Here is a 17,346-nt window from a genome sequence, read left to right as displayed (position 1 = left end):
CGCTGTCATCATTCCCGTTTTCTTTCCACTTCAAGTTGTAGTGAGATGTCTCTTTTTTTCTCTTCAAAGATGAGGAGAGCTTTTCTGGTCTAACAAATTTGTGTGAAAGGGTATGTGCGTGTGTTTGTGATGTGTGCATGTTCTTGGACTCATCCTTTGCCTCCTAGAGAGACTGTCAAGGAACAACTTAAAAGCCCAGGCAGGAGCTCATGACCCCCTACGAGGAGACCAGGAGCCTGAAAGATAAGAGAAGTGAAAAAAGAAGTCGACACTTAAAAGTCGCTTCTCCAAAGGCTACATGGATCTTTTTTTGGTTAAACCTTTTTAAAGTGTTTAAAAGCTTTAATATTGATGGCCCGTCAACTCTGTCCTGATTCTTTGGCTTTCAGTTAAAAGGTTTTTGTTGTTGTAGCTTATGCAGTTGCTCTGTTGCTATGGAAACGTGACATCAAAATGACGTTTCCCTGTTTAAAAGCTTTTAACTAAATTCCTGCCTGTCAGATGTAGGCCTCATTTTGTGCACTCAAGCTTCAAGCTGTTGCAGAAAGGTTTCACATGGGCTGTTGTCATTCAAAGGCTTTGCCCACTTCTGTACATCGTGCACGACCCAAACCCGGGCTAAAAATTCTGCCTCTATTAAGTGTCCTCTTTTAAAAACCCTTTTAGGTCAATCAGCCATGGCCGCAGCAGAAATCCCTAGTTATGTTGTTTCTCCTCAGACTGAGAAACACAGGAGGGCCAGGAACTGGACGGATGCAGAGATGAGAGGCTTGATGCTGGTCTGGGAAGAATTTTTTGATGAATTGAAACAAACTAAGCGGAATGCCAAAGTTTATGAGAAAATGGCTAATAAACTCTTTGAAATGACTGGGGAGCATCGCCACGGAGAAGAGATTAAGATCAAAATCACCAACATGACATTCCAGTACAGGTAAGCTGCAGCCCTTTGTTCTGCCTTGGGGATGCCTCCCTCTTCTTCACCTCTCCTGGAGGGGACCCAGAGGCTGGGAAGGGGCCCCTTGAAGGAGGCCAGGGAGGACCGAGTCTGGAGCATGCTGGCCACATGCAGCAAGCCCAGAGGAAGGCGTGCTCATTTCACTTCCGATCCCACTGCAGGGTTCTCCCCTCAGCCCCATCATTTACTGGAAAACTCAAGAACAAGTTGTTCACTTGCTGCTAACTAGTTTGCTTGGCTCTGAGTTCAATGTTCCTCTTACTGACTCTGGGAGGTTGCCTCGTCTGTGGGACTGAAAACCTTAGCTTGGCAGATCTTCTGAGCTAAAGAGGACCGGCTTTCCTGGGGTGAATTTGAGAGGGCCGGGGTGGGGTGGGGGGCAGGGAGGCGGAGATGAGGAAAAGTTCTAATTCTCTATCCCAGCCCTTGATTGGACCTAGGCAGGCCGAGGGGATAGGATTTGCAGGGCCAGGGAAAACTGGATGCCTCCTTACAGAGTGACAAGCTAGATCATGATTAAAAGCAACCTTGGCCAAAGAACTGGTCTCTCTGCAGAGGTAGCAAGAAAGAATAATAGCGCTGTGCTTTGTAAATATTGCTCCCAAAAGAATGGGGGAAGGGCAGGAGCATTTTGGGGGGAAAACAAACGAGCTGATACTGCTGCGGCCGGAAAGCAAAGTTGATTTGGGAGGATTTCAAGGATTCAAGGTCTAGGTATGAAATATTTGGAACTTAGGAAGCCCCAAATTTTACATTAAAAACATCCCCTGCTGCTGGTTATTTTATTCTCTGAGAGGGAAAAATTGCTCAGGGATTTATTAATTTATTAATAGTGACAGTAATAAAAACCATTATCATCAAGGAATACTGATGGTTAGTCTTCTATTTTCAGCACTGTCGGCTCCCACTCCTGACTAAGGGGAAGGGAGAGAAAGAGAAGGGAAGATGAGAACAGGATTGCCAGTTCCAACTATTTCTTTTCCCCTGTTCTAGGATGTCACCACTTATTACAGGTTTCTCTCCTTCTGACCCAAACAAGGAGGAGGCTCATCAAACTGGAAGGGACCTTAGAGAAATATACTTTAACTCTCTTCACTTTGCAGAGGAGGACAGTGGAGGTCAGAGCGATGCGGGCATCACGTGGGTATGAAGCAGCAGAGCTGGCACGGGAACCAGACTGAACAGCCAGGATACTTTGGAGGGCAATGTGAAAACAGACTTGGTAGGGATTGCCCTGTAGGGAGCAGAGGAGTGGTTGGGGACTGTTGCCTTCCCGTGCTGGCAGCATGAGTTAAGGGTGCTGATACCGAGGGTGTCCCCTGATCCTAAAGGTTTTCTCACCTTCCTACCCCCTAGCCAGGCATTCCAAAGACATTCCAAGCTGGCTGTGCATGCCCCAAAGACTAGGACCAAATCTTCTCTGGTTTCCCCTACAATAAGATCTACATGGTGAGTGCTAAGGGTTTTGTGAATTGAATTAAGAATGTCACCTTGTGGCTAATTATAATTTTTTTTAATGCCACAGCATTTGTAGAACATTGGAAAGAGCACTGGATTAGGTAGGAGATGGGAGATCTGGGTTCCAGACCTAGCTATTCCACTTGTTAGCTGTGGGAGCCAGGGCAGGTCATTTAATCTCTGAGTCTCTGAAAGCCGTCACCATCATGTTCCGTACTTGGAAGGGAACGGTTTCACTCTTTCTGGCACTGTGGAGCCTCAGGAAGAGAAGAGTATGGGATGCAAGGAAATGAACAGTAACATGATAGATGCCTTTAAGGATCTGAAGAGGCTGATCCAGTAGAGGGACTACGTTGTTTTGCTCCTCCTCAGAGGGGAAACTAGGAGTAATGGGCAGAAATTGCAGTCTCAGATTTAAGGTCGATTTAAGGAAAGACTTTGACAGAATTACCCAAAAGTAGAATAGATCATCCCTGGAGGTGATGGGTTCCCCCTTACCAGAGGTCTTCAGGCCAAAACCAGATGACCACTTACTAGCTATATTCATCTCTGAGGTTCCTTACGACTCCTTTTGGGTCATTTTTCTGCCTTTTGATTTTCACATTTAAAAGTTGTTTCTCTCTTCCTCCCCCAGTTCTCACATTTGAAATAATCATTTTAGAAAAGATGGCCTAATTTGATTATTTTTGTCAAGCAGGCTAAGCTAGGAGAACCTTCTCTCCCACCCCTCAAAGCTCCCCAATCCCATCTTTGTCCAGTTCAGCTCAGTTCAACTTAGTAAAAACTAAAAGCTCCCTAAGATTCCTTCATCTCTCAAATTCCATGATTCTACTTTGAGTGTTTATTGGGCAGCTAGGATGGAAGAGGAGAAGACAGTTCCTGCCCTTAAGAAGCTTATAGTCTAATAGGTTCACTCTACCAGGCAGACAGGATAAAAGTTCTTAGCTTTGTCAGTGGCAGTGTGGTGCAGCTGGACTTCGAAAGAGGAATGCCTGGATTGGATCCCACATCCCACCTGATAGCTAGCTGTGTGACTGTAGGCAAGTTGCTTAACTTTGCTGAGACTCAGTTTCTTCATCTGTAAAATACGGAGGTTGAACTCAGTGACCCTTCCACCTCTAAATCTGTGATCATATTATGATCTTAGAGATGGTTTAGCCCACTCATTTTCCAGATAAGAAAACTGAGATCACAGAGATTAAGTGACTTGTTCAGGGTCTCTCAGCTGGTAAGTGTCAGAGTGGGGATTTGAGCTAGAGCTTCTGACTCCCAAGCCAGGACTCTTCCTTACTGCCTCATCTTTTTAAGTCAAATGCAGACAGTGATTGCCAGAGGAGAGAACTCACTGCGGGGGCGGGGTGGCACATGAACTGGACCTTGGTAGATAGATGAGGCAGAGGAAGAAGGGAGAGGCCATGCTAGGAAGGGCATAGTTTGGAGAGGTAGCTTCCCAGAGTTTATGCCAATACCCTTAAGCTCAAAAGGCCTCAATCAACAATGCTTTCAGTGCCTACCTCTGCTGACTCGTGTGGTTCCTGACCTTGCCCCTCACGGTGATGCCATGGAAGGAGATGGTGTAGAGGAAGGAATTTTGCCCTTTAGCTCACCTGTATCTCAAGATTCTGCTCCAGGACTAGAACCCTTCAGGTCATGTGGGCTGACAAATAGTTTTTGAGATGGAACCCAGCCTTTCTTTTATCATGAAAGGCGATGGTGATGACGACTCACCCTTCTATACCACTTAAAGGTTTCCAGAGTGCTTTCATTATTAACATATGAGGTAGGCACTACAAGTATTACCCTTCTTTTTACAGATGAGGAAACTGAGACAGAAAGGTTAAGTGACTTTCTCTTGAGTATTTGGCTAGGAAGTCGTTTCAGGTCTAATGTATGGGGAATGTGCAGTACTTGTCAGTGTCCAAGCAAGCTGAAGCATCTGAGAATGTTAGAGCTGGACAGGCCCTTTGAGGTCATCTAATATAACTCCCCTCCATTACGGAGGAGGAAATGGAAGCCTTGCATTGTTGGTGCTGAATTTTGGTCTAGCTTTGGATTTTATACCATTCCTGTTTTTGTCATTGTGGCGTGTCCTGACACTCAAGAACAGCCACTTTCCTAAGAAAAAGGAGTGAGAATCATAGACTTACAGGACACCAGATTTAATAGAAATCTCAGCTGGTATCTTTTGCAACATATCTAGCAAGTGATTGCTCAAACGCTCGCTAGTGAGGGGGACCCACTATCCCCTGAAGTAGCCTATTCTCCTTTTTGACAATGCTTACTGTTAAGAAGCTTATCTTTACGTATACCTCAAATCTACCTCTTTGCAACTTCTACTGACCAGAGCTTCATAGGGTTTTTTGGGGATGGACCCCTTTGGCAGTCTGGTGGTGCCTATGGATTGCTTCTCAGAATAATGTTTTTCAATGAATAAAATAGAATACAAAGGATTACAAAGCAATCGCTTATTCTGAAATTGTTATGAAAATCTTAAAAAAAATAAGTTAATAAACTCCAAGTTAAGAACCTGCATCTGGAATAGCTAGGTTGTACTGTAGATACAGCGCACCAGCCCTGAAGTCAGGAGGACCTGAATTCAAATCCAGCCTCAGACATTTTCTAGCTGTATCACCCTGGGCAAGTCACTTTACCCCCATTGCCTCAAAAACAACAACAAAAAAACCCCACAAACAACAACCTGTGTCCTATCCCTTACTCCTCGTTCTGCCTTCTAAGGCCAAGTAGAACAAGCCTGACCCTTCATCCATGTGATAATTCTTCAGACATTTGAAGACAGCTATAAATACTCCCTCCACTCAGTAAGTTTTCTCCCAGTGGAACATTCCCTGTTCCCTCAACTGATCCTTATAAAGTATGATTTTCTGGGTTTTTCACTAAACCTATATGTACGTATTTCCATTTTTTTCCTATTAGATTCAACCCAATGATCTACTTTATATCAGTATTTTTAACTAATGATTAATTTGTTACTAACCTAATGTGTTAGCTGTAACTCTTAGTTTTTTGACCTCAGCAAATTTGCTAAGTATTCTAGCTTTGTTTTTATTCAAGTCACTAATAAAAATGTAAAATGGCACAAGGCAAGGACAGATCATTGGGATACTCCATTATCCACCTTCCAAGTTGACATCTCATCATTAATGATGACTCTTTGGGTCTGGCCATTCAACCGGTGTCATATCCTCTTAATTGTAAGTGTTCTCTATATCATTCCATCTGGTTCACAAGAATAGCAAGAGAGATTTTGTCAAATACTTGAATAAAATCTAGGTGAACTATTTAATCCGCTCAACTTTGGGGTTTCACTCTGGGGTAGCTGCCCTGATTGGTGAGAGATTAAATGAAAATTCACCTCAAGTCACCATTTCTAGCCAACCTAAGACAATGCTTCATATTCCATTCAGCTGCCCACCAGGACACCAGAGGCTACCCAGTATGGGCATCCTGCCATCTGCCTTGCCACTGTGATCATGGTCTGACCTACTCACAGCACAGGTTACCTCCCTTGACCTAGACATTAGACCTTTTCTAATGCAGAGATTACAGATCCCTCCTTGATTCCTGAGAAATAGCATAGAAGGAACAGAGATCCCCAGTTATCAAACATACATGGAGCTGGCCCTCCAACTAACTGTTGAAAAGGGAGATCAGTGGTTGAGTCAAGGAGTAAGGGTAGGTGCTATTCCCTTTGGCTAATGAACTTTCTCAGGGATAGGAACAATGTAAACAAGGAAGACAAGGCTTAAGACATGAAAGTGTTGCTAATGATACCAGTTTCCGGATTCATAGAAAGAACACTGATTCTGGAATCAAAAGACCTGGGTGCAGATCTTCCCTCTGATACCCCTTGTGTCACCTTGGACAAGTCACAACCTCTCTGGGCCTCAGTTTATTCATCTGTAAAATGAGGGGTTTGGACTAGTTGGCCTCTGGTATCTCTTCCACTTGATCCTATGACCTATCTAGTCTCCAATCTTCACATTTTACAAATGGAGAAACTTATGCCCAGATGGAAGAAAGTCATTCACCCAAGGTCATATAAGATATAATAAGAAGCAAAAACAGGATTTGAACCTAAGTCTTATTATTCTAAATTTAGTGCTCTTTTTTTTTCTACACTGGTCTCTTTTATTTTTCTGAGCTTATGGACTTTATCTGCATACCTAAGGTGTTTAACTTAGACAACTGAGTGACGATAGTTCATTTACAGAGAAAAATTATAGGTCACCTTTCAAATCTATCTGCCATGTATGTGCCAGAGGACCTAACTTCCCTGGGCCATCAGATCCAGATAATAATACCCCATGTCATCTTAAAATGCTGGGAGAATTACAACGCTTACAGAGGAGCCAGTTTTGAAACTTAAATAGCTCAGTGATTTTATTTTATCTTTTTTAGAACATCAAAAGGAATCAGTCAAATAACCACGGGCTCTAAGGGAATATGCAAATTTTTCTCTCCCTTCCCCCAACAGAACCAGTAAAAGGTCCCTCAAACAGGATGCAGCTGTTCCATTTTTGAAGGAATTAAAGTCAATTAATGTTAATGAATGTTAAATCTGAACCACCGTCTCATGATTCGAGTGGAAAAAAGGGGAAAGTCTGACTTATTTTTTCAGCTGCTCATGGCTGTACACAATTGCAATTAGGCCCTGATGCCTCATGCCACTTTTCACCAAAATTTTATGAAATTAAAGCCACTGAAATCTTTGACCTTAGATTTTTCAAGGAATGGTAGCTAAGTGCAAGAGACAGCTGCTGAAAGTGAAATTTGAATATTTTACCAGCTTTCCCTTTTCAGACTCAATAATTCATTGGAGACATACAACTTAAGTACTGTCCTTGCTTTCTCCCTCTCTCCTTTCCTTGCCTGGGATTGGCGTCTGAGTAAGGTTATTCATTATTTATTCTGAAAGCTTTTTTCAAAATCCCCAGGGGAGAAATTCTGTTTCCATTCCTGAAGGGAAGTGGAAATATCAAACAAATATGGCAGTAAACATGGGGAATATCAGAGGAGGAGAACCAGACACTGTTAGACAGTGGGCTCCATGCTGACAACTCTGGTTGGTTTTTTAAAAAGGGAATGCCCATTCCTAAAAAATAAATACATTTTAGGTTACTGAGGCAATCGTGAATGGAAGCAGAACATTCCACCTGATAGAATGATGCTGTCTCATCACATCTCCTAACTGAAGAAATCATAGCGTTATAGTTAATAATGATAATAATAGTATTTACATCATGCTTTTTAAGGTTTGCAAAGCATTTTGCAAATGCTATCTCATTTGGGACTCAACAATCCTGTGAGGCATGTATTATTAGAATAAGAGGGGTTAAGTGAACTGACCAGAAACATTTGACTACTAGAGTGTTGTGAGTTCTGGATCTGAACTCAAGTCTTTAGCACCTGGAGTTAGGAAGACCTGGATTCAAATTTAGCCTCAGACACTTAGTAAATGTGCATTCCCAGGCAAGTCACTTAACCTCTGTCTGCCTCAGTTTCCTATCCAATGTAATTCAATTGAGTCTCATCATCTATTTAATTAAATAATAACACCAGCTTCATAGGGTTGTTGTGAGGATTACATAATATTTGTAAAGAACTTAGGACAGTGCCTGGTACATATTAGGCACTTAATAAATCCTTCCTTCCTTCTTTCCTCCCTCCTTCCCTCCTTCCTTCTTTCCTTCCTTCTTTCTCCCTCCTTCCTTCCTTCCTTCCTTCCTTTCTTCCTTCCTTCCTTCCTTCCTTCCTTCCTTCCTTCTTTCCTCCCTTCTTCCCTCCTTCCTTCCTTCTTTCTTTCCTTCTTTCTTCCTCCTTTCCTTCTTCCTTCCTTCCTTCTTTCCTTCCCCCCTCCTTTCCTTCCCTCCCTCTCTCCTCAACGTTCTCTCTACCAAGCCCCCTAGCTGTGATAGATGTAGAGCTGGGTGGGACTTTAGGTAGCATCTAGTCCAACTTTCTCATATTCAGATGGGAAACTTTCCCCAGAGGGGAAAGTGACATCCTAAATATGTGGCAAATGAACCTCAGAGTTGGACTCAGACCTAGTTCCTCTAACTGTGAAGCCATTGTTGTTTCTGCAAGGATCATAGGGTTTAGAGCTTGTAGAGTGGTTAGAAATCATCTGGTCCAAATTCTTGCCTTACCGATGAGGAAAGTAAGGCTCAGAAAGGCGACACCACGTGCCTGTGGTCATTTGTGGAAGGACCAGGGTTTGAGCCCTTGGGGTTTGGCCCCAAATCCTATTCTTCTTCCAGGATACCTCCCTGTCTTCATCCATTCAGTCTCGTAGAAGGGCAGGGCTTGGGGCAGCACTGGGGGAAGGGTGTGTGTGGGAAGAACTGTCCCAACCCTAAAGGAAAATAATTTCAAAGTAGCTTCGGCTATGGAGGGAACAAGGAAGGGATGGATGGATCCAACAGTCATCAATTTGAACTGGCAAAAGCTGCTGGAAACAGAAAGAAGTTCACTAAAAGTATAGATGAATTCATGAATTAAAGTCTTTGAGATCATTAGGAATGTTATTTGAGAGCATCTTTAACCTGTAAAAATAACTTTAACAGAGAACTGTTGGACCTTCCCATAGACCTATCCCTTGGTGCCCTCATCAGAGGCAGGATACTGGAGATTTCTCAAGGTCTTGACTTGGTGGTGACGTTCTGTTTTGAAGATGTTGTGCTTGTGATTATGTTCTTTCTTTCTTGAAATTATGGAAAGTAACCTGTGGATATTGTTTCTTTTTAACTCAAAGAAATATGCTGAATTAACTCATTGAACCCTTGAGTCAGGCAAAGAAGAGTTAATACCATCCTTGTTGGTCAGGAAGCAGACGTGGAGTTGGAGTGACTTGTCACACACTGAGTTAATAGTAGAGCTGGGCACAGAAGCTCCCGCTCCCAGCCTCCAGTCGCATCCTCTGTATAAACAGTGGCCGCTCACTTTCCAGTGTTTGATTATATAATTGTCTTCCCTTTGACTTCCTCAGAACTTATTTTCCCTAAAATTAGCTAAGGGTTATGTTTTTAACTGATGCTACTATCTACTAGTCAATCAAATCAAGGTAATCAGCCTAACATTCTTTTCTTACAAACCTTCTTAATTCTGTCCCCCTCGGGGTGATGAGATAATCTTTTGCTATATTATAGATTTGGTCCTAAGCGTTTGAAAGCAGTATGGTTTTTCTGGACACTAATACACAGAAAGACAGTAATTATTCTGGTGTCAGTTTATTGTTGCTGTAATTTGTTTTTGTTTGGTGTGTTTGATGGTTTTTGAACCATATGTGATTTCATTACTATAGAGAACTCCTGGTGTGGAAACTCTGTCTACCAATGCAGATTGATACCTGCGGTGAAATTTATAGTTTGGAGAGTTTGTGTCTGAGGTGGGCCTTGGAACATATCTTCAATCCATAGTCAGCTTTCTGTGCACTACACCATGATGCCTTTTGATTTCTTATCAGACTTTATGATTAGTCATTGTTCATTCATTCAACAGACATTAAATGCCTATGGCATGCAAGGCATTGTGTCAGGTAACTAGATAATAATACTTCAAATTAGAACAGTGCTTAATAGCTTATGGCGCTTTTATGTACATTATTCCATCAATTTTGTTCTTACCACAACCTTGTGATGGAGGTAGGGTAGGGATTGTTTTCCCCATTTTAAACATGAGAACACTGGGGGTGAGAGAGATGAAGTGATTTCCCCAAGATTACACAGATTTTAAGTGGTGGAACTAAATTCTTTAGACTCCAAGTCACACAGTCTCACAAATTAATCACTTGAATTGTTAGTCTTCACACACTGTAATAGCGCAGACACTACTAGCTAATTTCGATTATGATTTATAATTTATGACTCAATTTCAGTATAAAAGTCTCTAGGTTACATTAAAAAAATTTTTGATAGAAGTCTTTTTATTTTTTTATTAGTATTTTATTTTTTCCCCAATTACATATCAAGACAATTTTTAGCATTCATTTTTACAAGATTTTGAGTAGCAAATTTTTCTCCCTCCCTTCCTTGCCTCCCTTCTTCCTAAAATGGTAGGCAATTTGATATAGATTACACATGTACTATCATGTATGGCATATTTCCATAATAGTCACAGGTTTCATGAAAGAAGGAAAAACCCACAAAAATAAAGTGAAAAAAAATATGCTTCTTAACTGGATATGGATAGCATTTTCTCTCATGAGTGTAATTGTCATGGATCACTGTGTTGCTGAGAAGAGCTGAGTCATTCATAGTTGATCATCACAATGTTGCTGGTACTATGTACAATGTTTTCCTGGTTCTGCTCATTTTACTTTGCATCAGTTTGTACAAATCTTTCCAGATTTTTCTGAAATCTACCTGTTTATCGTTTCTTATTGCATAATAGTATTCCATTATATTCATATACCACAGCTGGTTTAGCCATTCCTCAATTGATGGGCATCCCTGCAATTGCCAATGCCAATTGCCAATTGCCAATTGCCCCTATGAAAATGGCTGCTATAAATATTTTTTTGCACATGTATGTCTTTTCCCTTTTTTATGATCTCTTTGGTATACAGACCTAATAGTGGTGTTCCTTCCTTCCTTCCTTCCTTCCTTCCTTCCTTCCTTCCTTCCTTCCTTCCTTCCTTCCTTCCTTTCTCCTCTCTCCCTCCCCCTTCTCTCTTTCTGTTTTTCTTCTTTTTTTTGTCTTTATCAACAGTCTCTGACTTTCAACAAAAGAAGAGATACAACCGAATATTTCCTGTATGCATTATACTCATAGGGTCTCTTTTCCAGCATTCTAAGTATGAATTTTCTAAGGCCTTTCATGGTTTTTCCTCCCCCAAATGATTTCTCACACTGCATTCACAGAGTTTTGTTCCCATGTAAATGAACTGATGTTCAGTAAGGCATAACTAGTAATTGAAGGTTTTCTTATATTGTTTATATTTACAGGGCTTCTTTCTGTTATGACCAGAGTTACAGATAATAAGGGATGAATTTCTACTAAAGCCCTTTCCATATTTATTACATGTATAACATAATTTATTCTTATATAATTACATATCCAATATGATGTAATATAAGATATGATCCCTTTAGGATTAATTATCTAGTGGTAAATAATGCACGAACTCTGATGAAAGCTTTCTATCATTCATGACTTTTATGAGGTTTCTGGTATAAACTCTGTTAAGCTGTTCTCTGTGTGTTTCCTATATTCTCTCCAGGGGTAGTTCTCTAATTTGAGTACAGGATGAGCTGTCACTGAAGGCTTTCCCACATTCACTGAATTCATAGAGCTTTTCCCCTTCAAGGTTCAGCTCCAGTCCTTAGTCTTCCCAGAAGTCATTCCTGAGTCCCACAGCACACAGGGATCCATCCCTCCTCCTAATACCTAAAGTATTTGCTGTCTGTATGAAGCACATGCTGTCTTCTCTCATCAGTCATCTTTTCCTATGTGTATGTCTTGGCTCTCCGATGAGAGAGTAAGCTCTTTATGAGACTCCTTCCATCTCTGGTGCCTTGACACTGGCGGTCCTGCCTGCCTGGGATGCCCTCCTAACTCCCCTTTGCCTTTTAGAATATTTTGTTTCTTTCAAGACTCATTTTAAACCTCACCTAATATATGAAGCCTTTCCTTATCCCCAGATGTTAGTGTATCATAATTACCACGTTTTTATTTTGTGTATGCTTATTTATCTACGTGTCTCCCCCAAATAGAATGAAAGCCCCTTGAGGGCAGGAACTATTTCATTTCGGTCTTTGTGCCTAGCACAGTGCCTAGTATTTAGCAAGGACTTAAAAAACCCTTAATTGTTCCCTCTGTATCCCTCCATAGTACTTAGCAGAAGGCCTTGAGCACTGAGAAAGTATTGGTTGAAGGAAAGCTTTAAACAGTTGTTCCTGGCCAAGCTCCTATCAGCAGCATCAGGGCTGATTTATGGCCAGTGGCTGCCACAGAGGCCCTTTATCATACTAGGGTGAGTTAGGTGGACTGACCCCGGGTTATCATAAAATTACAGAAAATCGGAGTTCAGTGAGACCTCAGAGATGGCCTAATCCCACCCCTATCTGAGAAACAATCTCTTTTATACCTGTTCTGATTGGTGGTTACACCACCTTAACCTGAAGACATCCACTGAGGACTTTGTTGTTGTTGTTAGGTTGTGTTTTTTTTTTCAATTGTGTCTGACTCTTCATGACCCCATTTGGGGTTTTCTTGGGAAAGATGCTGGAGTGGTTTGCCATTTCCTTCTACGGCTCATTTCACAAATAAGGAGATTGAGGCAAACAGGGTTAAGTGACTTGCCCAAGTAAGTGTCTGAGGCTGATTTGAACTCAGGTCTTGACTCCAGATACTTACTAACTGTGTGACCAAGTCAGTTAGCCTCGTTTGCCTCAGTTCCTCATCTGTAAAATGAACTGGAGAAGGAAATGGCAAACCACTCCAGGATCTTGCTGCCTATTTTTGCCTCTTCTCTCTCATGTTCTTCCACTATTTTCTCCTCTTCACTTCTGCACTACTTTGAGATTTCTCTGACTTGTCCACCAGGCCTTAAGTTGGGTACCTTCCTTGGCTCTTACATCTGTGCCCCGTCCCACCCCTCCCCCAGTTTTTCAGCTCCTTTTGTGTGTTGTCTTCCCCCATTGGACTGTAAGCTCCTTGAGGGCAGAAACTGTCTTTCTTTTTTTCATATTTGTATCCCCAAGGCTTGTCACATAGTAGGCACTTAATAAATATTTATTGACAGAATAACTGATAGTTCTCTTTGGTCCTCTTGTGATATTTTACTTGTACCTTTGTCTTGTGTTTATTTTTTTCTGTCTTTATGTGTTTTACTCTATGTATTTCCATCTGTGTGTGTGTGTGTGTGTGTGTGTTTGTGTATCTCTATCCCATAAAAGCATAGAATGTCAGCTGGAAGGAAACCCAGAGATCAAGCTTATCCCCATCATCTTATAGAGGAGGGAACAAAGGTACCGAGAAGGGAAGCGACTTAGCCATGGTCCCCGTGTGTCAGTGTCAGGGCTGGAACTTCCTGGGACTTCCCTTCCTTTCCTGGCTTATTCTTCACAGAATTCTGAATTGTCTTGGATGGGTTCAAATCATTAGGCACAGAGTACTGAAAGAACTGGCCAGTGCGATTGCCTGCATTACCACTGATCTTAGAAAAACAGCGGAGGACAGGAGGAGTGCTGAGAACTGGAGATGGGCATGTATCTCAATTTTTAAAAAAGGGAAGGTGATTGTTTAATACTATAGGCCAAGAGCTCAACTGTGATTCCTGGCAGAATTCTAGTACTCATTGTCGAGTGGGTAGTTTGTGGTTACTTTGAAAGGCAAGTGGTTATTACCACAAATCACACAAGTTCATCGAGAACAAGTCGTGTCATGCTAACCTGATTTTCTCTTCTGGAAGATTAGGAGAAGCCATATATGGATTTCAGTGAGGCATTTAACAAAGTCCATCATGTATCCTTGTGGGTAAGATGCGTAGGCATGGCCTGTAGGACAGTAGTACAGTTTGTAGATTCACAAATGATTTAATGACCTAAAGAGCAGTGACTGATAGATTTCAACATGAAGCAGCCTCTCCTGAGTCGCCAAATGGTTCTATCCTTAGTCTGTTCTATCAGGGGTTTAGATGAAGGCATATTTAGCATGTATATCAAATTTTAGAAACCTGAGATTTAAATCTGGAAAAGGCATTGGAGTTCATCTTGTCCACCCTCTTCATATGGCAGATAAGGAAACTGAGGCCCATAGACTTTCTAAAGCAGAGCCAGGATTCAAGACCAGGTCCTATAACATAGTGACTCGCATGTGAGGACACTTAACATGAATTGAATTGCACAGCAGCTAATTAATGTAGACTGAGGCATGAATACTTGATAATGGTTCACTGTTAATCCTTCTTCCACCATCTGTGGATTTGTATTTTAGCTTGGGACACAGTCAAAAAGAATGACTCTCTAATAATTGAATTTTAGGTACCCTAACAAGCTGGTGAGAAAGATGTTTGGGGGCAGGAAAACCTTCTGAGTCTCCCTCAAATCATACATACCATGTCGCTCTCATAGGATGCTATCTTATTAGACCCAGAAAGGATCTTACAGATCAGAGACTCCAATCCTTTAATTATACAGTGGGAGAAACTAAATCCAAGAAATGGAAACTAACTTGCCCAAGGTTGTATGACTAGTCTAGTTTGTGAAATTAGACATCCTGGTCAACCTGGGAAGTTTTTCGGTATGTTAACCAGTGTTGCTGTTGACTTCAAAGACATTTCTTGCCCAAAGAGCTTGGGAGCAGAGTTTTCATGATCTCTTCCCTCATCCTACATCATCCTAGGATGATCCCAGAATCATAGAACATCAAAGATGAAAGGTATCTTAGGGACCTTCTAGTCCAAAGTCTTCATTTTACAGATGGGAACTAAGTCCCAGAGAGGGAAAATAATTGATCTCAGGTCTCCTGATTCCCAATCTAGAGTTCTTTTCTACTAGGCTATGGTAGGTATGAAGAAAAGAATAGTCGATAAGTGGATCAATGTGGAACCGGGTCAGATAATGCCACACGCTGGAAAATTTTACAGATTGTACACTGAGTTCAAAGACTTCTCTTGACCATATTGATTTTAAGTAACTCAAAAAATTGTCACAAACCCTCCTTTCATTCCTTAGAATCGTAAGAACCTGGGAAAGGTAGGCCAGCCCTCTCACAATCTAGAACTTAGCAACATCTTGTCTTCATGCCTTCAGCCTCTCCATTCTGGGTCCTTTTCTTAGATCGTAGGTGTCCCTTCCACCCAACTTCAGGAGAGTTGGTCAGGGTCCTTCTGGCTCTTCCTACGAATCTTACCTTAAACTGCTTGCGTATCCTTCATTCACATAGAGTAGCTTGGGATATTATCTTTATTGGGCTTTACTATTTAATAAATATCGGAAGCTTTTATCTAAAGAATTTTGGCATTTCAGACAACTGCCTATCGATGAAAGAGATTTCAGGAGGCAGGGGAGAATTCTAAGAGACTCTGAAATTGTCCTGTTTAAGTGGTAAACTATTCTCCCTATATTTAAAAATAATGCTGTAGAGAATTGAAGCAGGACCTATTCTAGGAGCCTGGTGGTGGTGTATCAGTGACCCTAAACTCTTCATTGCTATGGCAGCCCAGCACAAATTCTAGTGGGTCTTTTCAGGCTAGAATGACATCAGACTATATGTCTATCCTTTGAGGCCCAGGGGCTCATCACCAGGTCGGCTGCATTTTTTGGCCATAGAAACTCATATAGACTGTTTACTAAGATGTAGGGAGCATGCTGTATGTCGGGGGAGGGACAGCCCCCAGGCCAGTCACAGATCCTTGAAATATTGAAATTCTGAGTTCTGATGCCCAGGGGTTTTTTGTTTTTGTTTTGTTTTTTAAAGGCCTAACCTAGTTCAGGACCCCGAGCCCCGCCTACTTTAGATCCCATAAACCTGACTTCTTTTAAGGCTTATCCCTAATTTCTTCCAGATGGGTGCCTGCTATTCTATACAGCTGCTGTGGGCTTTCCTGACCTATGTACTGCTGGCATCAGATGTCCATGTGATTTTTTTGTTTCCTTTTTCAATGGAAGACACAGGGACCCAGCCGGGTTCCCTGGGCAGAGAGGTGTGAAAAGCTAGCCTGAGATATTTGTGTGTGTCCCATGCATATGTTATCACGCTTCACTGTTGTGTGTCTTTCGTTGCAGGAAATTAAAATGCATGACTGATAGCGAGTCTGTTCCACCCGACTGGCCTTATTATATAACCATTGATAGAATACTGTCCAAAGTCACTGAATACAATGACGTGAAACTGCAGGAGAGCCAGCAGCCCGGGCCTTCCACGTCCCAGACCGAGGCGTCTCTGTCGCCGTCCGCTAAGTCCACCCCTCTGTACTTACCGTATAACCAGTATTCATATGAAGGAAGGGAAGAGTGCTACGAGGATGACCGCTCAGAGAGCTCCTCCAGCTTACTCTCTTTTAAGTTAAGGTAGTGTTTGCATTTATTCCTTTTCCAAGCCTCCCCTCTGAATGGGGCCGCGGTGGGCCGGGGTGGGGGGCCCTCCCAGACATCTCTGCCTCATGTTGCTGAGCCACTCTCTCTGCCACCTCTTCCCCACCAGCCCCTCGGTTTGGTGTTAGTCGGAAGAGTGCCAGATGTGAAGTTGGAAAATCTCAGTTCAGATCTTGGCTCTGCTGCATACTGTGGCCCTGGGCAAGCCTTTTAACCCCTCTGGGCCTCGGTTTCCCCATTTACAAAATGAAGGAGTTGAACTCTAGCTCTAAGGTATCTTCCTGCTTAACTGTGTTAGGAATCACCTTCCATCCACAGGAGGAAAGTGCCAGGGTCAAGGTCCGAAGCCCTGCAGTTTAGTCTTGGCTCTGCACCTGTTAGACACGCCACTTCTTATGAGACCGTTTCCCCATCTGTAAAATGGGGCTGCTCCATTCTGCCCACCCTGTAGTTGTGGCATGAGGGTCAGATGAGATAATACATGTGCTTTGTCAACCATAATCAATGTATTTATTTCTCTGTTATCACTATCTGTCTGGAAATCCCTGATAAATTCCTCTTTGTACCATGTAATTCCCATCTTAGGTCTGGGCACAAGACAGGCAAGTGAGACAGTTAAGGCTCAGTAACCCACCCCCATTGCTGGGGGCTTCCCTACAAGGGAAAGATGAAGACTAAGAGGGACCATGATCAAGGCCCATAAAATCCTGAAAAGGATAAATAAAGTGGGGTGGACAGACAAAAGCTTGTCCTGCTTCACATGTTTGGCAGTAACCTAAGGAGCTCATTGCCCTCCCCCAGCTCTCACAAGAGTTGGCAAAAGCTCTGATACATAGAGATGGATTGTCCAGGTCAGATTTATAAGAGAAAGTAAGA

General features: G+C 42.2%; 1 protein-coding gene across 1 annotated transcript in view; it reads left to right on the top strand.

The window, feature by feature from the left end:
- The first annotated feature begins 656 nt into the window (after positions 1 to 656).
- The window catches only part of MSANTD1 (Myb/SANT DNA binding domain containing 1), a 32,280-nt gene continuing 15,590 nt past the window's right edge, over positions 657 to 17,346 (top strand). The window contains exons 1-2 of the mRNA XM_036764526.1: positions 657 to 931; positions 16,162 to 16,446. Coding sequence (XP_036620421.1) covers positions 678 to 931; positions 16,162 to 16,446 — 539 coding nt within the window. The 5' untranslated portion in view covers positions 657 to 677. The remainder of the gene's footprint in view (positions 932 to 16,161; positions 16,447 to 17,346) is intronic.

The sequence above is a fragment of the Trichosurus vulpecula genome, chromosome 6 (assembly GCF_011100635.1).
Source record: "Trichosurus vulpecula isolate mTriVul1 chromosome 6, mTriVul1.pri, whole genome shotgun sequence".
Taxonomy (NCBI): Eukaryota; Metazoa; Chordata; class Mammalia; order Diprotodontia; family Phalangeridae; genus Trichosurus; species Trichosurus vulpecula.
Note: the sequence above shows the minus strand (reverse complement) of the source record. Positions and strands in the feature narration are given on the sequence as shown.